Here is a 27,563-nt window from a genome sequence, read left to right on the forward strand (position 1 = left end):
AAAAGGGCTTTATGCTTCCTGAGATCTGCTATCTCTGCTTCCCTCCCTGACTTGTATCTGGACCTTCTCTTTCCTTTGAACCTATTGTCTCTATCCCATTCATTGTGGATTCTCCTCCCACTGGTTCCTCTCAGGGAGGAGTCTTGTCTTAAAAAGCACCTTAAGACCTTATTTTAATGCAGTCCCTGGCACTCACCTACAAATGGGATCCTGTAGAACCTCCTTCCAGTTTTGGTTGCTATTCTCAGTTTGGCTCACTACACTTCACACTTTATTGGCAATTTTGACATTCTCCTCTTTTCACTGCTATTAGAAGTCTAGTCTACATATACACATACTTACACACATACATATTCTTTAAAACACAGTCACACACACATACACACATGCACACACACACACTCACAGTCATGCTTTTTCCTCACTTAATGTCTTGGAGATATTTCCATATGCATATCTACAAGTCTGTCTCATTCTTTTTAATGACTGCATAACAATAATTAGCATGAACATAGCACCATGTATCAGGCACTATCCTAAGTTTTGTGTACTTTTACACGCACACACACAGATAGATAGATATTCATATAATCCCTACAGCATCTTAGAGGTAAGTACTGTTATTACCTCCATTTTACAGATGAGGAAACTGATGCACAGAGAAGTGAATGACTTGTACAAGGTCACAGATCTACTTCATTGTCCATCATATCAATGAACTGCTACTTAGGCCATCTAGGTCTATTCTTCTACTGATGAGCCCCTTGGCAGTTTTCTTCTCCTTTTCCTTCCTCTTTTCATTCCCCGCCCCACCTGTGTCCTTCTTTCTTTCCTCCTTTCTTTCTCTCTTTCTTTCTTTTCACTATCCTAAAACCTTTCTGCAATTGACATCTTTGTCATATTATCTATCCTGTCAAAATGTTGTGAGTATTATCTTTCAGGCTAAATCCTACCAGTGGGATTCCTGAATTTGTTTGTTTTGAGAACTTTTGGAGACTTGTACTACATCCTTCGGGGTAGTTAGAGAAACTCAAGGGTTCTATACAACCAAGGCTTGGTATCACTGCATTAGACTGTATTGCTGCTTTTAAAGGGGAGATCTGATCTTATAAGCCTTGAGTGTAGGACTTTTCACAGATGAGATTTGGAAGGAAGGAAGGCCTGTTTTCACCAATGCTGCTTTTATCCAAGCAGGGATCATAATTTATCTACGATGATCTCTTTTCAGAACTGGTGGAGTCTCTTTCATTGCAGGGATCTTACGCTGGAAAAATCCTTTCCATTGGTGATGCCTTCATAAATTTTAAAAATCTTCGATCCTTAGATTTATCAAGAAATTTGATCACTAGCCTGAAGGTAAGTTCTATATTCTACAACCAGTCAGTTCAGCTGATTTTTTTTTTTGATGGAAAGAAATAAAAGACAAATACTATCAGTCTGGGGAATATAAAATCTTCCTTTTAAATGTTTTCGAACTAAATTTTACTATTCACTGTAAAATTCTTTCAATTTTGCTTTATGTTTTATTATAAAATATTGGGAAAAGTTCCTTTTGTACTGAGAGAAGACTATATTAAACTGTCACTATCTAGGGTGATAGTACAGTTCTTAATGTGTGTCAAAAAATTACGAGGAGCAATTATAAAAGTACAAATTCTTAGTCCTTATTCTGAGAGAGATTCTGAGTTTATAAATCTGTGGTGGGCTTAGGACATTCCCAGAGGATTCTGATGTTCCATTCTGATGCATGGAACACACATAGAGAAACACTGACCTAAGTTGCTACTGTAAGTATTTTCTAGGAGGAGGAGGAAATGATGGTCTTGAAAACAAAGAAAAATTTCTAGGCCAGGGGATGGTCAAGCAGAGGACAGTTCAGGAAAGTAGATAGGAGCACACTTAAGCAGAATGTATGAGGATTAGCAAACACACAGAAAGAGCTCTAAAAACATAAACACACACGGAGGTGGAAGTTTTGTTTTCTTTGTGGTAGAAATACCTTAAATGGTATTTCTTCCATTTTTCCCATTTTGCCCAGCTACAGGCCTGTTTTGATAAAGCCTTTCTTTGCAAGACTGAAGGTGAAAGACTCACACATGCCATCCAGGACTGATTAATGATCTGGATTATTCTGCCATTTTTGCATTTCTGGGGAAACTCATTCAAAAACACCCAATATCAAGGACTAAAATTAAGGGCCCTGAAAGGAAATTCAAGCTAGATCAAATTTCCAGCTAGGACTCTAAAAGCTGAAATTCCAAGTTAAACTAGGTCTTTAGACTACTTGGTAACAGCCGTTTGTATTTAGCCCCAAAATTTCAGAAGTTGCTTCTGAGTCTCCTCTTCTCGTAGGTATTTTTATCTGTTCTTTTCAGGCTAAAAAAACTGAGTGAACATTTCTGTAATTTGTTTTTGTGTTCCCTTTCTTTCCACTTCTGTAAGTTGGCTAAAAACTGTTGTGAAGATTAATCAAATTAGCATATATAATCAAAATATAACATATATAAGACTCCTGATATGGTGTTTGGCGTATAGGAAGCACTTAGTAAATGCTAGTTTTCTAAATTGTTTTGCATCTATGATTTATCTGAATGTATTCATCTCTATCATTTTGCTTAATTTTCCCTAGGGGGGAAATGCTTTGTGATTATTTTTAGTATCACATTGGGTAATACACGAATTCATGCCAACTGGGAAAAGTAAGCAGAGGATAGAAATTGTTTCCTTGGTTTTTTCATTTTTTAATTTATTACTTGAGAAAATTAGGGGGTGTGGGGGTGGTAATTAGGTTTGTTTATTTATTTGTAACAGAGGTACTGGGGATTGAACCCAGAACCTTATGCATGCTAGGCATGCACTCTACCACTGAGCTATACCCTTCCCCCTATGTTTCCTTGACTTTTAAACAGAGATATTAAAAGATTACTTGAGCTGGAACATTAGACACATTTAAAGACAATCCTGGTGTTGGAGGGCACAGCTCAAGTGGTAGAGTGCATGCTTAGCATGCACAGGGTCATGGGTTCAATCCCCAGTACCTCCTCTAAAAAAGTTAATAAACCTAATTACCTCCTCTCTCCAAAACAAAAAGGAATTTTAAAAAATACAATAATAAATAAAATATTTTTAAAAATAAAGACAGTCCTAATGATACACTGCCCTGAAAGTGAGGCTAAAAGCACTGACAACTATTCCTAACCATTGACCCTTTCACAATGTAGAAGTTAATGGAACTGAAAAAAGCCAGAAAGAAATGCATGCAAGTGTAAACAGGTTTCTATGCAGAAATGTTTTGAATATATCTTTGAGTTTTCTAAACTTCCTGCAATAAAAAGGGTAATTTTAAATGAGAAGAGAATAAAAACATTGTTTTATAAATACATGATAGAAAATAATTTTATCTTTCTGAAATAACTCTCAATGACAGTTCCTTTTAGAGTAAGCATTTTTACTACTAAAAGCATGTGATTATACATATGTTTATATGTTTGGAGATATTATCCTGAAATTTAGTGTTGGCCAAAAGCACCTAAGTAACCAAATACATAAAAATTAAACAATTGCTTTCAATAGTAGGTTTTAGCAAAGGAGGAAAACTGTGGCTCTTGCTCTCAAGTTTCCCAGTTTCAGTTGTACTGTTGCTAGGGAAGTGGAGGGGTGGTCTGCTAAGTCCACAGAAAGAGAACAGAAAAAGGAAGAACATTTCTACCAAGAAGAACTGACTGACTAGACGATGGGAAGCTTGTATGGTGGCAGTAACTCCAAAAGGGTAAACAAGGACAAAAGGGGCTCCAGACTGGTCCAGGAGGGAAGACTTGGAGATTGCATTGTTTTGTTTTGCCATGTAGTCCATTGACCCTAAAAGTGCGGTCTTGAGATATAAGAACATATACATACACACTTAATTATTTTTCTGTGCCCTTCTCCCCAGATCCATCTCTTTTGCCTCCCTCCTTCCCTCCCTCCCTCTTTTACATTGTGTTTATGGGATCCAGAGAGTGGTTGTGGCAAGGGTGAGAGAAGTGCAGAAGTGACTTGTCCTGGCTACCACTGGAAAGGATTGGATTGGGAGAGTGATGGGAGGCAACAGAAGTAGAGAATTTATTGCAGATATTTGATGTCAAAGTTTATAAAGAGGAAATGTGTGATATCTATGAATTATCTAATGTATAGTACATACAGTGTAATGGGCTGCAGCGTTCTTATTCTCAGGCAACTAAATAGGAATTTCAACCCTGCCTTTCTCCTGGGTGACTCAGGTAACTGTCTAAGGATGGAAAGTAATAGTTGTATTTCTTCTTTTATCTGTGAGATTCCTAGTCTTTCCCAATGTGTACTTTCACAATGTGGTCTTTTCCTTGCAGGGCATCCAGTATTTATGTTCACTCCAAGACCTGAATTTATATTATAACAACATCCCTTCATTAGTGGAGGTGTCCCGCCTACAGCCTTTACCCTTCCTCAAAGAACTAGATTTGAGACTCAATCCTGTTGTCAGGAAAGATACAGATTATAGACTCTTTGCTGTGTACATGCTACAAACTCTGGAGAAACTGGGTGAGACCTCCCTCCCCTGTTCTTTGCCTCAAAAGCTTACTTTAAACCAGCTGCCTCCACCTTTTGGATGTTGGCCCAGAGTGTGCACTGGCAGGATATATTTGTTTAGTAGTCAATATTTATGTAACTCTTTTGTGTTGGCAGGATGTATGAGTCCTTTTATTGTTTATTGAATGACAATCTATGATTCTATCAGTTACTTCCAGCTTTAGTTTTCTTCGGTTGATGGTTTCACCACCAATTCCTCCCCAACAAAAAGTTTCCAGGTTGAGATTTATTTTTCTAGGTGCCCCAACTATGCAACTGTATTAGTAATAGAAAATGAATACAACTCTCTGGGGCTTAGTTAGCAAGGAAAGATAAATATTCCTTCAAATGAGCTAGTCTGTTTTTCTTTATAATTTTATTGTTGAACTTCAAAATTATATACCTGAGGAAAGTTATTGTAAGGAAACTAAATAAAGTCTTTCAGAAATGGTGTAACTTTCAGACTTAAGATTAGGCCATTTGGATTGTTTGCTATCCAAGCTCTGCTTTTCATGCAGAGGTGGCAGTTGTTGCTATGGTATCCTGGTAGTCTCCATTTGTTACTACTTGTGACAACATAATAGCATTATTTTGTAAGCCATCTCTAACAAAAGATGAGAGTGATCTCTTTTTTTTTTTTTTTTGCTCTGTGAATATGATTTTCTGACCCACTATTGTTTACTCCAAAAAAGAAACATGTTCAATCCATGATTTTTGCCTCCAGATGACCGAGCTGTACGAGAAAGTGAGAGAAAAGCTGCCAAGCTGCATTTTAGTCAGTTGGGCAACAGTGAAAATTTTCTTTTAGAGGTGGAAAAATGGTAAGAAGATTCTTTACAAAATTTTTTTTTGTTTGGTTCTGGACAGAGAGTGCTTAGCTTTCTCCATTTTCCAGCAGAAATCTTTACAAATTGTAGGAATCCTCATATCAGAAATGAAAGTATCTTTTCAACATATTGAGATTTATCTGGGATGAGAATCTGATCCTCAGTGGGAACATATTTGCTTTCTTGAATTATTGGGTTTCTTTGGATATAATTTTTGTAAACTTTCTCTAAAGTTGTTGTTCAAAATTTTAGACCAGGGTACTATGAGACTACTTAGCATCGCCATAAATGGTTACCAACTCTTTCTTGGTAGAGTTATAGATCAGTACATAGTCTTTTCCTATTGAATTAGGAGGATTACATTATCATGGGCAGGGTCCTTAGAGGTAAATTTGTTAAAGGATGGTAAGGAAAGCATTTTTCTACAAAACCAAAAGTAAACAGACCTTGAAGCTCTAAAGTATCTGAATGGTAGATTTTTCTATCTCTTTTACCAAAATCCAGTCAAAATAAGGTACTCTATCTTCTACCACAAATCTGATGCTTTAAATAAAAAGTTGCTTTATTATTTTTGAAAAATAGAAGTTCATTAAAAATAATTTAAATAATACAGAAAAGTATGGGGAAAAAGTCAAAATCACCTCATATTCTGCTACCAAGTTAACTACTAGTAATGTTTGATACATCCCTCCAGACATCTGTGTACCTATACACACATAGATGAGTCTATTAGTATTTTTTTCTGATAGTAAAAGTAATGTGTGCTTATTGTTGAGAATATGAAAAGTACAGAACAAAAACATAAGGAATTAGCAACTCATAATCCCACTACCCAGAAATAAACATTAATTATCTTATGGTAAATATCCTCTTAGTCTTAGGTATATGTATGTGTGTGTGTTTTGTGTGTGTGTGTTTATATAACAATATATAACATTATGTTATAAATAAATATATATTTATAATAAAATAATAAACATATGGTATTTATAGTAATTTGCTTCCTATACATACTAGTTTTAATTTGTTAAGATATCAAAATATCCACATAACAGTAAATGTTATTTCCCAGAATGTTTTTTGTTTACTTCTTTATTGTCTTTCCCATCCAGTAGAACATAAGCTCCATGAGAACAGGGACCTTGCTTGTCTTGTTTGCTGGAGTATTCCTAGAGCCTAGAACAATGTCTGGCACATATAAGATGCTAAGACATAGTTTGTTGAACTTATTTACAAAACAGAAACAGACTCACAGACACAGAAAACAAACTTATGGTTACCACAGGAGGAAGGGGATGAGAAGGGATAAATTGGCAGATCAAGACTTGCAGATACTAACTACTATATATAAAATAGATAAACAAGTTTGTACTGTATAGCACAGGGAACTATATTTAATATCTTGTAGTAACCTATAATGGAAAAGAATATGAAAACAAATATATGTATGTATATGTATGACTGAAAGCTTATGCGTACGTCAGAAATTGACACAACATTGTAAACTGACTATACTTCAATTTAAAAAAATTCCAAAACCAACCAAACAAAAAAGAAATAACTTGTTAAATGATAAATGAATGAAGTCAGTGCCTTTTGGTCTGGGATCCTTCTCTTTTCTGGTGACTTTGCCTATTTCTACTCTGATCCATTATACATTTTATAATGTAGCCCTTGGAGAATATCGGTAGTTCCCTATTTTTTTTAAGTCCCTATTTTATAAAGTCAAGTTTATTGAGGTTAATTTACATAAAGTAAAATTCATCCTGCTGTAGAAAGAAATGGAATGTTTCTTTAAAAAGTATTTGTATATGTAGTTTGTAAATTAATTCCTATTTTAAACGCATTGGGGTACCTTGTTTTACTATAGAAATACAGAGATGAGTTAATGTATAACTGAATACATTTACTAGTAAGGCAGATAATTAGCACCACTATATTTCTATTTGTTGCCTTATAGTGATTGCAAAAACAGAAGTAAAATGTTTCTCAAGTGCCCAATATTAGCATTAATCCCATATAAGCTCTCCAACCTTGGGTAAGCCTGTCTGAGTCCCAGGTCCTCCAGTCTATAAAATGGAAGGAATAGATTAATAGGGGAGCTTTTGTGATTAAATGAAATGGTGGATATAAAGTGCCTGGCTTATAGTCTGGGCTGTCTGTACTTACTGTATTTCCCAATCTGTACTTCCTTTATCTTACTGTACTACATCAATCAAGTGCAAACACTTGCCTTTCTTGTCTGTTTTTCTAACAAATGTCTATAGTTGTCTCCATTATAATTCCTGGAAGCAGAACCTTCCTTTTCGTGTCCTATGAGTTTTTTTAATTCAAAAGAAAATACTATTTTATAATATGAAACATTATTCCCTCAATAATCCAGACCTAAGTTTGTGTAAAGAAAACAGAGTGTGTAAGTTCTGAATTTTCTGGCTTTCATACTTTAAAGGCTGAACTATAGTGTCTTTATCTCTCATTATTCCCAATGAAAATATTATGGCTTTAAAAAAAGCTGTAGCGGAAATATTTGAGAAAATAATATGTTCTAAAACATTTGAAAAAAAGTCTTCCCACCCAGAAATAATGTTTTCTAAATAGTGTTTACTGGTTATCTCAGAAGCTTCTTTTGAGTTTTAAGTAAATTATTCGATGTGGCAGCTCTAGGGAGAAGACAATGAAAAATTGTGTAACAAATGAGAGCTCTGCCTCAAAAGTCAACACTGATGTTGATAACAGGATTGAAACCGGTAAGTTTTCCTTCTCTGATCACAAAATGATTAAAACATTAGTTGTTTCTATTTTCATGGCCAATCTTGGGTGGGATGAAGACAAAATAGTTGAGAAATAACACAGATTTGAAGAAGCACAAGATTTACTGGCTTGTGTTTTCCCTCCTTTCTCTCACTGCCAGAAGGGCCCTATTTATTGAGCAAGCCTAAGCCAGAATCCCGTCAAAGTGCACGAGCTGTACTCAGAGACTACAGTTTCATTTATACCACTTTACATCATTAATACATCCTGAAAATTGCATTGCCAGCCCCCACAGAATTCGTTAGCCAGACTCAGGACTCATCTGCCTCAATGCAGCTCACACCCTTGGCCTTCTGGACTTCTCCACCTTGAACCTTTGCAGCTGCAGAATCTCTTGTGTTTGTGCTATATTCTTGGGGATTGTTGCCTGCAAGCACTGTTGGTAATCCATTGTGATCAGTGGTTATGCCACTTAATGGCCATGCCATAGGCTAAGAGAAAGCTTTCCACTAGAGAAATTGCATGCATTGCCCTTATGGATTAAGTTGGCATTCATTAGATGAGCTTTTACTCTAGAAACTTCCTTCTATGTTAAGGCCTGTGTCCCTTTGAAGTGTCTATTGAATTATATATAAACTCTAAAAATTAATCCTTAAAATCCCAGCAATAACTAATAGATTGACTATGTAGTTTAGATATTAAGTGTTTTCAGTTTGTAACATACAGTATTTTATTTTCCTGACTTCTTATCTGTCCATGTGGACATTAATTGACAAGTTATTTTCATAGCATTTCATAGTAAAATAAGTCATAGTGAGGTATGGTTTTTATTTTCCTTCCTTGGCAGTCTCAGCACACAAAAGTCATGGACCATGGATTGCTTTATTTCATTTTAAATAGCATTTTTTAATATTTCAAAATTGATGAAACTCTATTGTAATAATTTTGGAAAATACTGAAAACTGTGAAGAACAGCATTTTAATCACTCATTAGCCTGTCCCCTAAAGAGAATTCCAGTTAATTTGGTATACAGCTTTCCTGTCTTTTTTCTAGGTACAAGCATTTATATATCCATTTCCAGAAAAACAAAAGATACATTAAAGTATAATTTGACTGCCTCTTTTTGTATGAGCTGAATTAAAACTTTATTTATGTCATATTATGTCATTATCACACACAAAAATTCACTCCATGAATTAAAATGTTTAAAGGGCACAATCTCTACTGAGAACAGATTGCTTTACTAGACACAGGGCCCATTTCAAAAGGTTCTTGGAAGCTCCAGCTGTTGCCAGCAAATTTTTAATATAAAATTTATTTTGCTACTTTGAAATGTTGAAGTGCTTTGCTTTCCACTGAAAACTGTTTGTGCTAGATCCCTGGGGAGTGTTGCCTGTAAGCACTGTTGGTAATCCAATATGACTAAAGTCGTTACACCATGTTAATGGTCATGTCACAAGCTAGGAGAAAACTTTCTGGAAAATAGTTCCCACCAGCTCAGTTGTTCAAAACAGTGCTTTCCCACCAATCATTTAGGATAGCAGGGAAATGCCACTGTGTTGGATCCTCATCCTAGTCTCCTAACCACATAATCTTTGACTCCTTCAAAGGTCCCACTCTCTTTTCCCATACCCCTAAAACAAGCATACCTAGGCTATGTCTTCAGACTCTTTTCTTTCTCTACTCTTTGCCCTATTCATGTCATCTATTCCCACAGCTTACTGTATTTCCTCTGTGTAGATGACTCTTAAGTACATTGATGTAGCTTTGATAATCTGTACCAGTCTCTCTGCACCAATCCTCCATTTCTGTTAATACATACTTGGAATCACCTGAATCATTTGCAGCATGATCAGGAAAATGAAATAAACCAACTATTAACATACACTTGGAATTACCACTGGGTAATTTTCCAGCCCCTCGAGCTAAACATGTTAAAAAACCAAACAAACTCCTTTCCTCCAGCCCTAAACAGCTCTTAGGGTTTCATTAGTGTTATCATCACTTTCCCATTACTCATGCTCAGAACCAAAGTGGGGTTTGATGCTGCCCTCCCCTAGAGTCCAGCTGAATGTTCATACCCTATAGTATGATTCACAATTAACAAGCGTTCTTTTCCCTTTCCTAATAGTCTCTTAATAGCTATCATTAAGCATACTTAATAGCTATCATCTACTGTGTATAAACACTGGGCCAGGCCCTGTGCATTATCCCATTTAATCCTCACAACTCCTTCAAGGTGTTTATAATTATCCTTGTTTTACATATGAGGAAACTGAAACCTAAAGAGGTGAAATAACTTACTCTAGTTATATAGTAAGTGACAGAGCTGGGTTGCAAACTCTGGTCCATCGGTCATCAGAGTCCTCTTAAAAACTACACCATGCTGCCTCTCAGTCTTCCTTCAGTTCATGTTGCACTTTCCTGTCAGATTAATTCTCTTAAAACTCAGCTGTGATAATTATACCTGTCTGCTCAAAAACTTCCATTCCATGGCTCCTACTCATCTACTAAAGTAAGACTCCTTAATCTGACACACAAGGCTCCTCTAAACTCTGCTGACAGTTTCTCTCTTCAACCTACCCTGAAACCTTATCTCCTATTCCTCAACTAAAATGTCCAATTTTTCAGTCAAACCAAACCACTCCCTCCCCCTCAAATAGTTCTTCCTTTCTCCCTCCTCTGCCCCTGAACTAATGCTGTCCCATCTGCTTGGAATGCTTGAATCAAAATCCTACGCTTTCTTTATGACCCAACTCAAAGTCCATCATTTCAGTGAAACTTCTTTGATTCCACAACCAAAATTTTTTTTTCCTATTTTTGTAAACTCACATAACTTATATTCTGGTACATATACTCTGGAAATAGAAAATGCTGCCATTCCCTGAATCATTTGCAGCATGATCAGGAAAATGAAAAAAACATGAAAGAGCCAAGGAACACAATTCCAGGCAGTGCATATGAAAACGTCAAATGAATGCAGAGCAATAGTATTCCTCAAACTCAGGGTTATGGACTCCTAGTCCAGGAATATATCTTAGAGGTCCACAAGCAGTGTGAGACCCTTTAATTTTGTGTTTTTGTTTGATGCAGTTATGAATAATATTTTTGAAATGTAAAAGAAAAAATATTCTTCTGGAATATTGGTCTGCTATTTTAAAAACAGACTATTTTTTAGAGCAGTTTTAGATTCGCAGCACAGGAAGTAGAGTTCTGCCTCAACACATGCCCAGCCTCTCCCATGACCAACATCAGGCATCAGAGTGGTACTTTGGTTACAATCGATGAAACTACATTGACACAACATTATTGCCCAAAGTCCTTAGTTTGCATAAGGGCTCATTCTTGGTGTTGTACATTCTATGAGTTCGACAAATGTATAATGACACATATCTGCCATTTTAGTATGATACAGAATAGTTTCACTGCCCTAAACTCTCTGCTCGCCTAGTCATCCCTTCCTCCCTTTTACCCCTGGCAACCACTGATCTTTTTACCATCTCCATATTTTTGTTTTGTTTTGTTTTTTCCAAAAACTTCTTATTGTGGGAAAATACACATAGAATTACCATCTTAACTATTTTTAAGCGTACGGCTCAGTGATATTAAATGCATTCATAACATTGTGCAACCATCAACACCATCCATCTCTGAACTATACCCCTTAAATGATAATTTCCCATTTTTCTCTCCCTGCAGCCCCTGACAACCACCATTCTGTTTTCTGTCTCTATGATTTTGACTGCTCTAAATACCTCATATAAGTGGAATCAGACAGTATTTGTCTTTTTGTGACTAACTTATTTCACTTAGCATAATGTCCTCAAAGTTCATCCATGTTGTAGCATATGTCAGAATTTCCTTCCTTTTTAAGGGTAAATAATATTCCATTGTATGTATGTACCACATCTTACTTATCCATTCATTTGTTGATGGACACATGGGTTGCTCCCGTGTTTTAGCTACTGTGAATAATGCTGCTATGAACATGGGTGTACAAATATCTCTTCAAGACTCTATTTTCACTTCTTCGGGGTATATACCTGGAAGTGGAATTACTGGATCATATGGTCATTTTATTTTTGATTTTTTCAGCAACTGCCATACTGTTGTCCATAGCAGCTGTACCACTTTATATCCCCACCCAGAGTGCACAAGAGTTCTGATTTCTCCACATCCTTACCAACACTTGTTATTTTCTATTTTTCTTTTGATAGTAGCCATCCTAATGAGTGTGGAGTGGTGTCTCATATTTTTAATTTGTATTTCCCTAATGATCGCTGATGTTGAGTATTTTTTGTATGCTTATTGACCATTTGTATATCATCTTTTGGAGAAATGTCTGTTCATGCCCTTTGCCCACTTTTAAATCAGGTTGTTTGGTTTTTGTCATGGAGTTTTAGAAGTTCTCTATATATTCTAGATATTAACCCCTTGTCAGATATATGATTTGCAAATATTTTCTCCCATTCTGTGGGTTGCTTTGCTACTCTATGGATGTTGTTTTTAGATGCACAAAATTCTTAAGTTTTCGTGAAGTTCAGTTTGTCTATTTTTTCTTTCATTACTTTGCCTTTGGTGTCATATTGCCAAATACAGTGTCATGAAGCATTTTCTCTGTTTTCTTCTAATAATTTTATAGTGTAAGGTCTTACATTTATGTCTTTGATCCATTCTGAGTTAGTTTTTGTGTATGTGTTAGGTAAGGGTCCAACTTCATTCTTTTGCATTAGGGGTGAGGGATGGGTAACTGCTACTTTGCTAAAAACAGAAATTAATCAAAGTTAACCCTAATTTACCTTCCAAGCCTTCCCCTAGAAGTTGCAAGCCTTTAATAGACTCCAGAATTCCAAAATAGTTATCAGGCAGAATTCTCCCAGTGCCATGGTTTCCTAGGTGGGAGAGAGATGCAGTGTGCTTCCTTCTCTGCCATCTTCCCTTGTCTCCATAGTTTTGCCTTTTCCCGAATGTCATATAGTTGGAATCATACAGTATGTAGCCTTTTCAGATTGGCTTCTTTTGCTTGGTAATGTACATTTATGTTTCCTACATATCTTTTCATGGCTTGATAGCTACTTTTTTAGTGCTGAATAATATTCCATTTTCTGGATGTAGCACAATTTATTTATCCATTCACCTACTGAAGAACATCATGGATGCTTCCAACTTTTGGCAATTATGAAAAAAGCTGCTGTAAACATCCGTGTGCAGATGTTTGTGTGAACATAAGCTTTCAACTCCTTTGGGTAAATACCAAGTATTTAGTTTTGTAAGAAACTGCCAAACTGTCACCTAATATAATCTGCTTTTAAGAATATCTTTTTATACACTGAGTTTCTTAAATTGAAGTTTCTCAAACTGGATTCATATTATCAGAGTTTATGAGAATATTGAGCTTGAGAAACACTGATGTGGATGGCATATGCTATAGAAGCTCCGAGTGTGCTTGTAGCAAATGGAGAAAGGTTTTGTGGCAGATATGGAAACAAGGCCTTTGGCCTTTAAAGCCTGGGATAAACTGAGATGGCCTGAAAGGTGGAGGAGGGCATTATGATTGACAGGATTTGTGTGAACAGCTGTGTGAGAGTGGTAATGAGCATAGCAGGTAATGGAGGCAGTTGAGTGATGATGTGTTTTGGGTAGAAAGTTTGTGTTGGGTAGAAGGTCAGATTATTGGAAAGCAATGAATGCCTTACTACAGATAATTTATATTTATCAGGTTGGTGTATGCATGTAGTACACTTATACTCCCCTGAGTTGAAAGGGGTTCTGCTCACTCTTTTAGCCAATTCCTTTTTCCTTTAAATAGAATCACACCTAAAATATACTGGTCTACTGTATATTTTACTTTAAAATAGCAAAGACAGATTCACCACAGTCACACTCAATGGCTCATTCCTTTGTCTAGCAGATATGTCAATGTCTTCTGTATACCTCATTGAATTCCATCCCATTTCCACCTCTTGATCCTTTTCTTCTCTTGGTTTAGCCATGATGGTGTTTTAATTGGATAAAAGTCAGGCTTGGAATAGCAGAGAACTCCCCAAATGGTTGCTTAAACAAGATAGAAGTTCACTTCTCTCTGTTACAGAAATCCAGATGTTAGCAACCTAGGACTATTATTGGGGGTTCTAAGAAGTGAATAATGGATATGGTGGGGGGAAACTGGCAATCTCTGCCACAGTGGATTTGAGAGTAATTCAGCAAACAAGTGTATATCTACTGGACAGATCCTGTGTTAGAGGCTAGGCATATAGGGAAATGACACAGTAGTGTCAAATATTCAGATACTCCCAATCCAGAGAGATTTATCATAGTTGATTAGGTTATAAGTCAGGCTGAGACATACGTTTGACTGTGGTAGAGATAAAGAACTATGGTAGAGGGGGGAGGGTATAGCTCAGTGGTAGAGTGTATGCTTAACATGCATGAGGACCTGGGTTCATTCCCCAGTACCTCTACTGAAAAACTGAAATAAATAAACCTAATTACCTCCCCTGCAAAAAACAAAAACAAAAACAAAACAGCACTATCGGAGAGAAGCAATAGCAGTTAGTGCTGACTGGGGACTGGGAAAAGGCTTCACAAAAGAGGAGACAAGTTAAGTTGGGTATTCAGACAGAATTCAGTGGGCATTGTTGGGCATTCGATGTATAGATAACAGAAGCAGCAAAAACAGGTGTGACAGATTAGGAAACTGGCTCAGCTTGTGGCTGAAGCTAAGGCGACTGACTAAAGCCAAGTTGCTAAGGGCCTCTTTATTAAACATTTTCATTTTATTCTCTTGAAAATGGGTAACAAAGATGTTTTAGGTGGGAACGTGATTAAATGTGTGATTTAGAGAGATAACTCAAGCTTGATTTAGTTAAATGGGCAGCACCTAGAGGAAGTAGTCCAAGTGGGAAATAATGAGGACCTGTCCTGGCATAGGGCAATAATAGCAGTGTGAATGCAAATGAGGAGGTACATATTGATTAAATCATTGAGGATATGAGAAGAAAACTTGGATGTGAAACATTAAATGTTTTTACTTGCTAGGGAGTCCAAAACTTCAAAGAGTTGAATTTGGATAAAATACACATCAAATATTTAAGGGGGAAAAAAATACAAGGTTACTAAAGTTATAGGCAGTCTGTAAATGGTAGGGAAAAAACTCAATTTCCTTTCATTGTTATCATATCTACAATGGTTATCATATGTTAATATTTCAAAAGTCAGGGACTAAGTTGTTTTCATTGGGGATTAGCAACTTAAAGGAAATGGTAAATCCTCATTTATTTTGAAGACTGGTGCTAGACCAGTTATTTCTGGTCTTAAAAATTTAGCTCAGTGGAATCTAGGGTATAAAATGTTTTTTAGAGATAAACATCGAAAGGAAGGAGAGGAAGGAGGGTTGAGCAGAGGGAGAGCTCTAGAGCAAGGACTGCCCCTCAGAATGTCCCATACCAGGCTAAAATGTCTGGGCCACATTCAGTCACTTGATGTGGACTGCCTCTGGAAGGGCATGACATAGGAGGTAGTTCTCTATACCCAAGACAGACTCTGAAGAGCAAATCAAGTCCTTTCTTGAAAGGGATCTGGGCAATGCATCTCTGTTTCAACCTCAGATGGATTGCAAGTTTTTTGGCCAAATGTATGAAGCAGGGCCTCATCCAGCTAAGATTATTGGTAATTGAAGTAGCCAACTGTCAGTTCTGTGCCACCTATACAACATTATAAAGCCACTTCTCTGTCATTACAAATATCAAACAATTTTCAGTGGTAAAAAGATAATAAATTATGGTCTTATCATACTGGTTATATGGGTGTAAAAATCAGGACTGTTCAGCATCACTAGCCATCAGGGAGATGCAAATCAAAACCACGAGGAAGATACCATTTTATACCTACCAGGATAGCTAGGATTCAAAAGGACAGATAATAAAGGATGGCAAGGATGTGGGGAAATTCAAACTCTCATACATTTCTGGTGGGAAAATAAAATGGTATAGCTTCTTTGGAAGATGATTTGGCAGTTCCTCAAAAAGTTAGAGTTACCATTTGACCCAGCAATTCCACTCCTAGTTATATACCCAAGAAAAATGAAAACATATGTCCACACAAAGACCTGTACAGGAATGAAAGCAGCATTATCCATAGTAACCAAAAAATCTATCAGCTTATTAATGGAGAAACAAAATATGGCATATCTGTATAAGGCATATTATTCAGCCTGAAAAGGATTAACATACTGATACATGCTACAATATATATCTTAAAAAAAATTTTTTTTGGCGGGGAGAGGCAATCAGGTTTGTTTGTTTGTTTGTTTGTTTGTTTGTTTGTTTGTTTATTTATTTATTTCAAATGGAAGGACTGGGAATTGAATCCAGGACCTCGTGCATTCTAGGCAAACACTCTACCACTGAGCTATACCTTCCCCCTTGCTACTTGAAAATATTATACTAATTGACAAAAACCAGACACAAAAGGCCAATCATTGTATTATTTCATCTACATGAAATGTCCAGAATAGGCAAATCCATAAGGTCAGGAAGTATTTTTTTTTATTTTTTGATAGAAGTATAGTTGATTTACAATGTTGTGTTAGTTTCAGGTGTATAGCAAAGTGATGCAGTTCAAAAAGTGTATTGATGTTTGCCAGAGGCTGATGGGGAGGAGAGAATTGAGAGTGACAGCTAATTTTGTTCATTTGAGGATGATGAAAATACAAGGTGGTAATGGCTGTACAACTTTGTAATACATTAAAATTTACTGAATTGTATACTGTAAAAAGGTGACTTATATGGCATGTGCATTATGTCTCAATTAAAATGAAGATTTCCCCCTCCAAAAAAAGTGATTCTATAGAACTTAGTAAATTGGTTGACATTTGAGATGAGTGAGAAAGAGTCAAAGAACAAGCTTCTATCTTGAGGGATTGGGTTAATAGTAATGCTAGTACTAAGATGCAGGTTAGGGGTGGTAGGCGTGGTAGAAGGTAGGGGCCACAAGCAGAGGTAGGCCTGGAAGCTTGGTTTAGAAAATACTGACTTTTTATTTGTCTGTGGGGCATTCTTTGGGGGTAAGTTCAAAAAACTTAAGTCTGGACGTGAAAAGACAGATCAGAGTTAAGAGATTTAGATTTAGGTTCATCCAGATTTTGGTGATAGCTGAAACCAAAGAGAAGGTATGACAGCTTTTAAAAACGAGTTTGGACCTTGGGGGATTTGTTTGAACCAAGAGGTAGGTTGAAGGAAAAAGAACTTGTGAATCTAGAAGCCAGCATTAGCAGAATAGGAGGAAAACCAAGATGGAGCAGGGTCTTGGACACCTGGGAAGTTTAAGTGTTATTCTGTAGGAAAAGAGTAAGAAGAGCCCTGAACCAAAGTAACAGCTTGTTAACCATTCTAATTTCCTACTAAGAATCAGGTTAAAAACAGCAATTTCTGCTTCACCTTGTTTTTCTTCTGTGTTACTAATGCAAAGGAATCAGAGAACATAAACTTTAAGAGCTTATGTCAGTTTGAGAAAAACAGTTCTGCCAACTATAATGGTAGAAGAACATCTTGTACTGAAGTAGTAGGACATTTCACTCCCAGAAGGCAGCTCAGAAGTAAGAAGCATTTTAAAGCCCAAATGGACTGAGGGGCTGGATTTTCAAAAGGCTAGCTTTATTCTCACTCTGTATCTCAGTTGCCCTGCTTTATAGTAGCTTTCTGTTGCCAGAGCCTGCACATGGGAACTGGCAGAAGAGCACATTGTTTGACTAAGGCCCAAATTTTCAGAACTATCTTAATTCTTACACAATCCTACTAGAGAAAAAAACCTCCCTTAAAAAAAAACCTCTTATTTTTATCCATGGGTCCCTCAGAAGACCCCAAATCCCAGAATTCTACAATTAATAAGTATTGATCAAGAATGTATAAAAACTTTTGTATAAATATTACAGTCTAAGAGAAATCCTAACTGGCTCTTCTTGATGACAGTTTCCAGGGTGGCCAGGACTAGGATATAAAAGTTTTTCTTTTTCCTTTCTATTTATAAAGTTGTTTCTCTAATCATAGGGAAAAAAAATACTGGCAGACCTAAGTATTTAGCATTCTTCTCTATAAAATAGATCCTGATGGGTCTTTTTCGTTTTACAAATGAGGAAATCAAGGCAGAAAGAAGCTGGTTTGAAGGGATGAATCACTGCAGACTGCTGATTAAAGCCCTGGAGATGCCTAATGCTAGGAGTCTATTTCCAGCCATCTCCTCCTGTAGCTAGAAATTGTTGAATTGGTGTCAAAGTTCATTATATATTCATTTTGGAAATGTGCAAAAGATTTACCTCCTTAATTTCTCTTGAGCACTTCATAATTTATGAAGCCATTTCATATCCATTATCTTGTTCTAACCTCACCTCAATTCTAAGAGATAGACTGTTTAGATTTGATCATCACTGTTTTACAAATAGAGAGATTGAGAGAGGTTTAACAATTTGCCCAAGTTGACATGGTTTCCAAGTGGTGGCATCAGAACTAGCCCTCAATCTTGTGACTTCCCTTCTAGTATCTTTCCATAAGACATGTTGCCTTTAAAGACTGGTCAGTACATCATTATATGCCTTTTCTTTTAATACAGACTCAAACAAAGGACTTTTTATTCCCTTCCCTAACCGGGAAATAAAGGATTCCCTAACAAGTACTTCTGCAACCCAGGGCAACATTATACCAGATCAGAAACTAGATGCGTTCCCACTGGGGACACAGGTAATGTATTCACTTTCCTGCTCATCTGTTGGCTAGTCAGTGATTAATGTTCATAATCTAGTGGACTCTAAATTATTTGTAAAGGTCTAAGACGACTTGTTTGATGAAGGCATGTTAGATCCTTTAAAAATAAAGGGCAAGACAGGATGCAGAGGACCTTCTCCATTAATTTCAGTCTCCCCATTCCCTCTCCCCAGCTACCTGACCAAATGTAGTATATTTATGCATATAACTTTAGCAAATTTTCCAGGCATTTTGGCCCTCAAACAGGGGTGCAACTAGTGTGGCTGGTTTTAAAATTTCTCCTCTCTACCCAATGTCTCCATCTCCTGTTAACTGGCTTCTTTTAATTTTCTACCTCTGCCTTTTAATTACTGAATCTAACATCTCAAAGGTGGCTTTTCCAGTATATCCTCTTCATTGAAACATAAAAAGAGAGACGTTAAGGGGTAAAGATGGCATAGAAGTTGCAGTCAGTGAAGAGGTAGAGATCATGCAGGATAGGGGAAGAATTAAAAATAAGATTTTAGAGAAAAAATTGGTGGGAGTCCATTACTTATTTATATGAATGCATATGATGCAGGAAGCAGAATTGATTACTTTATATTCAACTTCTCCTTTTGTCTACATTTTCTTTGATAAATTATGAGCAATAAAATTGCTGAAAATAGCCAGAAGGAGAAAGAAAAGGAGGGAAGACTGATTAATGCATAATTTGGATAATCAAGACTACAAGTGAAAAGATAGTAAGATTTCTTTTCAGGTTGATTTATAACTTTTATTTTATAAAAAGACAGTTTAGCATTTAGTTGGGTTTTTTTGTTTGTTTTTGGAGATTCTACTTGGGTAATTTAGAAACTATTTCAATTACCATTAAAAAATCTTGGTATTGTTTTAAAGGAAATGGAGACATAGTCTATAGTTAATGGTAAATAGCACATTTTGGATTTAAAAATTTGAAATTACTACTTGAAGTGAGAGAAAAAAGGAAATTGAATAGCTTGCTATATATCCTCTTAGTTTATGAAATAGGAAGTAAGATTTTTTTCTCTGTATAACTACCAAAAAGATACTAAATACTTGAAGATGATTCTTAAAAAAGCAAACTCTAGATGGCTGTCTACCTTATATCAATCCTTGCTTAATTATGCCTTAGATTAATTTTCAGCCTATTAAAAAGTCTCAGTAGCTCCTATGGTTGATACTAGCTTTACCAGTGTTAAATTAAGTATGGGGGTTCTTTAAATAGAAATAAGCTGAAAAAGGTGGTACCATCTAACTTATGTGCTAAGCTATCTAAAAGAAAATACAATATTTCACTGCTTGGTGTGTCCTTTACCATCTAAGGACACTTTGTCTTTTCATCATGTCTCCTTACCTGCTCCAGAGCAACTCTGGAATCTCTTTGTATTGTGGCTATTTTAAAATAGGTTTAAATCTGGACCTTTACTTTAAGGTCTGTTTCCCTAGTTTGCAAGGATGGACTTGCTTACTGTTGGGAAAGTATTTTGAACCCCTCTGATCTAGTAAACTCATGTCTGAATACACATTGGCTCCCTTGTCCTATCTTTCAAACTTTTTTTAGATACAGGAAGTGGCAAGAAGAGAGAAGCCAAGTGACAATCACCAAGAAGATGGTAAATATTTTGTTCACAGTATTTTTCTCTATACTAATCAGAGAAATCTAGATGTGAGGGTATTTGGGAGAAGATGGAGATGTCTGGGGCATATAGTCCTGGAGCACTACATGATAAATTCTTTTCTGCTTGCAGAGTGGCTGCCCTGGATGCTTAGTGACCTGTGAGGCCTTTCTGGTTGAAGAGTGGATATTCTGACTTCCTTTGTTCTTAACTTTTTTGTATTGACTGACCAGTCCTTGTTTCTTTTTCTTACCTTTCTTGCCTTCTTTTGGATTTATTATGTTTTTATTCATCCATTTTTTCTTTCTGTTTCTATACTTTTGGTATTATTCCCAAAACTATAATATGTGTCCTTAACTTATTCAACTTTAAAATTAATCAATACCTTAACTCTTCTCTTGGATAATTCAAAGAACTTGAAGTACTTTACTCCTTTTAATCCCTCCTGATTTATGTATCTTTATTATTATGGATTTTAATTCTCTCTATATTTTTAAAAAAAACTCACAAGATACAATGTTCATTTGAATTTGTCCATGTATTTATCACTTTGCTCTTTACTTCTTTTTTTTTTATCTCAGACTTCCCTTCTGAAATAATTTTCCTCTAGCCTGTTGTACATTTTTTAGAATTTCCTTTAGTGTGGGACTGCTGGTGATGAACTCTTTCAGTTTTTGTTTGTCTGAAAATGCCCCTGCTTCGCTATTATTCTTTTTTTTTTTCACTATTATTCTTAAAGGAAATTTTGGCTAGGTATAAATTTCTATGTTGGCAGTTATTTCTTTCAGAATATTGAAAGTATTCCACTGTCTTCTATCTTCTGTTCTTGCCTTTGAGAAATCAGCTAGAAGGTTGTCACTTCTGCAAGGATAATCTCTTTCTTACCCTCTGGCTGCTCTCAAGATTTTTGAATTATCTTTGATTTTCTGCAATTTCACTATGATGTGTGGACTTGTTTTTATTTATCCTGTTTGATATTTATTACACTTGAATCTGTGAATTGTATCTCATTAGTTCTGGAAAGTGCTTTAAAAATTGTGTACCATTTTTTCTCTCTTGTCCTTCTGGAACTCTTGATTGAGTCAATGTATGTCAGAGACTTTAACTTTGTCCTCTTTGTCTTTTATTCTTTTATATTTTTCATCTTTTTTTTTTTTTGGTTTGATTTGCATTCTAGATAATTCCTTCTGACCCATCTTTAAATTTACTAACATTCTTTTCAGCTGTGTCTAATCAGCTGTTACATTTGCCTGTTGAATTCTTAATTTCAATAGTTTTATAAGTTTACTTTGATTCTTTCTCAAATCTGTTGGGTCACTTTTTATAAGCAGAAAATTTCCAGCTCTTTTTTATTTCTTTAAATATAATAAAAATAGCTGTCATATAGGCTGCATCTATTAACTGCATAATCTGAGGTTTTGTGTGTCTGTATTGTCTGGTTTTTTCTACTCATTCTCACCTGTATTGTCTCATTTCCTTTTTTGTTTGTTTTGGCTATTTGCTGGGTCTTGTATTTTAAAAACTACTTGTTGGAATGATTTAAAGTCTTATATGAAGGTATATTTTCAGATCAGATTTTCATTTGCTTCTACCAGGTGCCTAGGGCACTATCAGTTGGGGATCACCTTAATCTAAGTTCAAGGCTTGAGGCTTCCTGGACCACCCAGATGATACACAACAACATTACCAGTGTATAAGGGAAGGGCTGGTTTATAGTTTACCCTACTCTGAAGATTGTATCCTGCTTAGGGGTCCATCATCTTAATGTGTGTGTGTATGGGGTGGAGGGCTGAGGGGAATGGATCCTGAACTTGGACTTCTATACCTTTCACCCTAAAACTCCTTAGGGTAAAAGTGACTTTTAAGTGCTAGACTCACCTGTATGAATTCTTGCTGTTTCCTAGATTTTGGCCTAGAAATTCCTCACTAGCTTGTTAGCTCTTTGATGCTTTTAAGAACTTATATCATCCCATTTTTTAAATATCTTCAACAAGAGGGGTAGTCTGAAATATCTAATCTCATTACTTGTTCTTAGATTCTTTTTGTTACAAAAAGATATTGTTCTAAAACCTTTCCCCCACTGTATATATTGGCTCTTGGTTAAAATACCGATATTCTTAACAGGTCCTATAGAGATAGAAGATACTTGATTACACTTTTTAAAGTTAATGCGACTAACTCAGATATAGTATTTTTTGTTTCCTAAGGAAGCTCTTCAAGCATATGAATCTCTGAAAGCCCCAAAGAGCACAAAGACTTCTCTTTTTGTCTGGCGCTCTACATGTCCCACTCTGAGGCTTTTTAGAGATGACAGATACAGCTGTCTGAGAGAAATGCTTTATAGCTGGATTAGGGTTTTCATAGGTTTTGCATTTCCTACCATTTAATTGGCTTAGGATAGTGGTTCCCAATGTGTGAACCTAGATCCTCTAGGTGGGGTAGGAGTGGGATTAGCTTTATTGTGAGAAGACTGAAATCATAGACCTACCAACTATTGTCTATACACTGGATATGTAAGACCACAACTCTTATCATGTGGGGGTGCACCAAAATAGTGAAAATAATGTATAGAAAACTCTGACACTACAGTTTTAGAAGGAAATTCCTAGGGGATTAAGTTGACATGAAATTTATCTCCAGAATGTCACAGATTCTTTACTGTTTATACAGTGCCCAAGCATGTTTTGTTGTTGTTCCATGCAGGAGTCCTTTCATCACTTTATGCTACCCTTTATCAAAATTATAAATCATCTCTTCCTAAGAATTTTTTATGGTAGACAAAGATATACTCAGTGAATGGGGGTACCCTAAGAAGAATTCTCATTGTATTTTGTTTCTCCCCGCCTTGGTGATGTTTAGAATTCAGACACTACTCGCCTCATCAGTCTACAGTTCGATCCCCAGAGAAGATGGTTAGAGAAGGGTACCGAATATCTTTTTTGGACAGTAAGTCTTCAGGTTCTTCTCCAGAAAAGGACATGATACCAAAACCTGATACTTACCAGCTTACCCATGATGTCTCAGTGGGTAAACGACTGGATGTTGGTGATTCTAGCCAGATTCATCCCTATCAGTTACCTTCAGATGTTTGTCTAGAAAATTATGATAGTCATTCTCAAAATCTATCCCTGCATGGAAGTCTTGGTAAAAGGCCTCAGAGAAGCAAGAACTACCAAGAATATAGCACAAAGCCTTCAAATAACGTGAAGGCCACCACATCCCATTCCTGTGGAGACTTACTGACTTCTCTGTCAAACCCTGACTCCAGCACTGGAAGGCTTTTGAAGCTTAGTTCAGGTAATAGCTTCTTTTCGGTTCATAGGTTTCTTTTATAGGCACGAAGATTGAAGTATAACTGGAAATTTTGGAATTAACATTTCTTAAATTGCATTAGCATTTCTTATATTGTAGTTCATGGTCACTAGTGGTCCATAGAACCTCCAGAAATCTGCAGGGTATGAGTTTAACATGATAGATATGTTAGAGAAAATTTGTAGAAATGCAGACTTCATAACTATATGTTATTTTAGTTAAACAGCATCCTGAGACATATTTCTAGTAACATCTAGTCTTCTCTGGCCACAGTCACTTCTGTTCTGAGTTACTTTTTCAGAAGAAGCTAGTTTCAGGGTAAGTGTTGGAGACCACTCCACTTCAGTTATTTATTTATTTATTCAGCAAAATATACTGAATACCTACTGTGTGCCAGATACTATTCTAGCTCTGCAAACAAAAATAAAGTTCCATGTATATTTTACTATAATAAAAAAGGTCCCTACTTTCATGGAACTTCTATTCTAAAGGGATAAGACAGATTAAAAAAACAAGTTATAAATATATATCAGCTTATGATAAGTGTTGTGAAGAAAAATAATATAAGGGTATAGAGAGTAATATGGAGGAGCTGCTGTTTCGGAGAGAATGGTCAGGGAAAGCTTCTCTGATTAGATGCCATAAAAGTAGAGACTTGAATGAAGTGAGAGTGTGAGCTGTGTAGATAACCGGGGAAAGAACATTTTAGACAGTGGAAATGGTAAGTGCAAAGTTCCTGAGGCTGGGACATGCTTGGCATTTCAAGTAACAGTGAGGAGGACAGAGCTCATGCAGCAGAGTGAGCAAGGTGAAATGTATAGATAAATTCAGGTAGCCAGACATTTATTCTGGGTCAGATCAGAAGCTGTTGGAAAGTTTGTAGCAGAGGAGTGACATGATCTTAGTTGAAAATATGCTGGCTGCTGGGTTGAGAATAGACAATGGGGAGGAAAGATAGAAAAAATAGATAGAATACAGATAAGAAATGATGGTAGCTTGGACTAGAGAGATAGCAGTGGAGGGGGTGATAAATAGTCAGATTCTGAATATGTTCTGAAGATAACACTCCATGATTTGTTGGTGGATTGAGGGTGAAGTGTGAGAGAAAGGAGGTCAAGGATGATTCCTAAATTTCAAGTCTGAATAAATGGAAGAATGGAGTTACCATTTTCTCAAGTGGAAAAGAGTGTGAGGAACAGGCTTTAGGGTAGATATCAAGAACTGATCTTAGACATCTTAAGTTTGAGTTGCCTATTAAAACTTCTCAGAGATGCCAATTTGATAATTAGAGACATTAGTCTGGAGTTCAGGGAAGAAGGTAGGCCTGGGAATTAAAAGTGTATAAATGGCATTAAAACTGAGACTGGATGAAATCTCCCCTAGGGAGTGAATATAGATAGAAAGGAAATCCAAGGACTAATCTGAGCCCTCCAACAATTAGAAATCTAGTAGATGAAGACAAAACTATCACGGAGAGCAAGAAAGAGGCAGCTAGTAAGGGAGGAGAAAAAAAGCCAAGAGACAGTGGTTTCTTGGAAGCCAAGTGAACAATATGTTTCAAGAAGGGAGTGATAAATACAGCATCAGATGTCTTTAACACTTCTGGGACAGAGTAGTGATCATGGTACTTGGCAACACAGTGAGCAGGTTCAGGAGACGTGTGGTTAATAAAAGCCTTGCTGAGGTGAGTTCAAGAAAGATTTGAAGGAGAAGCAATAGAGGTACTGAATATATACAACCCCTTCAAGGAGTTCTGCAGTGAAGAGAAGCAAAGAAATGGAACTATAGCTGGAAGAGGGGATGGAATCAAGGAGATCATGGTGGAAATGATCCAGTAGAGGGAAAATTGATGATTCAGGATAGAAAAGGGAAAATTACAGGGAAAAAAAATTGAGGGTTAATCAAGAGGAGAAGGAATCCAGTCTACCAGTGGAGAGGTTGACCTTAGATAGAAGCACAGACAGCTGATCTGGTACAACAAGAAGGAAGACAGAGAATTTACAGATACAAATACAGATGGAATTGGTAGATTTAGTGGCAGTATCATGTAAATGTTTTCTTTGATTGCCTCTGTTTTGCTCAGGGAAATAAAGAGATCGGCACCCGAGAGTGAGGAGGGAGAAGATGTTGGAAGTTAGGGAAGAGAGATATGAAATAGTGATCTCAAAGAATAGAAGAGTAAATTGATAGGAGTAATGTGTTAGGATAGCTGGGCCCAGTTAAGATACTGGTTATGAATTTAAAGTGAAGATAGTAAAAGAGATAGCATGTTGTTCTCCAGCTACTTCCCACCGCTCTGGTGTAGGCTTAGAGTATGTAGACAGTTGGATTTAACCAGAGCTTGGGGTTTTGTTAGGTGGAGGGAGAGACAAAGTATCCAGAGAGTTGAGGGTATATATACTAGGGAGAGGTTATTATGACCCTTGGACTCCAGGCAGGGCAAGGATAGAAGTGAGACATAAGAGAGTTGAAGGGCAGGTTCATCTCCTGGCCTATTTCCTTCACAGATCTGTATGCCACAACCCATTTCAACAGTGACCCTGCTCTGCTGGTCAATGTAGAGCAACAATTATCTACCAGCCTTGGTGATGTAACACCAGCACATGGTTCTTTCCCAAACAACTCTGTCCTGGGAGACTCTCTGCGAACACTGCTATTTCCTACTGGGACTTCAGAAAACAAAGAGAGTTTGACCAAGAGGTCATTAAGCCCATCAAGGAGAGGATTCAAACGGAAGGACAATATCCTTGCCACCCTGAATCCAAAGCATGGTTTCAGAGATGTTACAGGCAATGAGGCAAGTGTTGGCTTGTTTGTGCTTGTGCAAAAACACATCAGATATGAGACCACAATGGGGTTCTGTTTTGGATGTGGTGGTTCTGATCAAGAGCAGTGGAAATTCAAAGGGATTTTTAGAAGTCAGTGGATAATACTGCCAGGCCAAAGCCTGTGATTCTTCTGCTCTTAAGCAAGTCATTCTCCTGCCACATTTCCTCATTTCTGCCTCAGGGAGCCCCTAATCTACTTCCAGAGCATAAACATGGTGGGCAAGTACTTTGATAGTAAGAGGTCACAGATAGAGTTTACCACAGGAAGAAATGTAGAAGTTGCCAGGGGCTCAGGATTGACTGAAGAGTGATCTCTGTGGCATTGATGTTTATACTGTTACCGTGTTTACATATTTGCTTTGGCCACAAATGACTGACTTGCTTGGGGTGTTTCTTCTAAAAGCATTGCTTTTCTGTTAAGAAATTAAAATTATTACAATTTTTTTCCCAAAGTAGCAGCAAGTAGAAGATGAACTAGATTATCCAAGGGATTTTTAGCTGAGTGTTGGTTCAGAGAATGAACAACAAATCAAGAACCATTCCCACATATACAACTCATTTTATAAAATTGTAGTATAATAGTGTTATACAATAGAACTTCATTATTATTCAGTTCTTACACAGTAACTAAGTTTTGTCACTGCTTTTGCATACATCCCTTCATGGAGAATGCCTTCCACTCTCCTCTTATCTGTTTGAATATTAATTTTTCTCCAGGTCCTACTTTCATCATGAAGCTTTCTCATTAGTTAAAGGAATCATAGCTCTCAGGGCATTCTCTTCCCTTGAGCCCATAATTGTTTGTCATATAAATCATTTACCATTTAATCATTTACTGCCTGTATGACAGAAACATTATGCTGTACACCAGAAATTGATACGACATT

General features: G+C 36.6%; 1 protein-coding gene and 1 non-coding gene across 4 annotated transcripts in view; one reads left to right on the top strand and one right to left on the bottom strand.

Annotated features, from left to right (window-relative positions):
- Window positions 1-27,563, top strand: part of LRRC36 (leucine rich repeat containing 36) — a 48,406-nt gene that overhangs the window by 11,087 nt on the left and 9,756 nt on the right. For 2 of the 3 annotated variants that reach the window (XM_032486523.1, XM_006180624.2), the window contains exons 2-9: window positions 1,229-1,356; window positions 4,365-4,557; window positions 5,309-5,405; window positions 8,070-8,158; window positions 18,769-18,896; window positions 20,482-20,533; window positions 23,396-23,833; window positions 26,356-26,645. In XM_032486523.1, the coding sequence (XP_032342414.1) occupies window positions 4,533-4,557; window positions 5,309-5,405; window positions 8,070-8,158; window positions 18,769-18,896; window positions 20,482-20,533; window positions 23,396-23,833; window positions 26,356-26,645 (1,119 nt within the window). In that variant the 5' untranslated portion in view covers window positions 1,229-1,356; window positions 4,365-4,532. The remainder of the gene's footprint in view (window positions 1-1,228; window positions 1,357-4,364; window positions 4,558-5,308; window positions 5,406-8,069; window positions 8,159-18,768; window positions 18,897-20,481; window positions 20,534-23,395; window positions 23,834-26,355; window positions 26,646-27,563) is intronic. The other variant, XM_032486524.1, reaches the window with a different exon arrangement.
- TRNAS-AGA lies at window positions 16,511-16,583 on the bottom strand. Its single transcript has one exon. It is a non-coding gene; the product is annotated as a tRNA-Ser (tRNA).

The sequence above is a fragment of the Camelus ferus genome, chromosome 9 (genome assembly GCF_009834535.1).
Source record: "Camelus ferus isolate YT-003-E chromosome 9, BCGSAC_Cfer_1.0, whole genome shotgun sequence".
NCBI classification, from domain to species: domain Eukaryota; kingdom Metazoa; phylum Chordata; class Mammalia; order Artiodactyla; family Camelidae; genus Camelus; species Camelus ferus.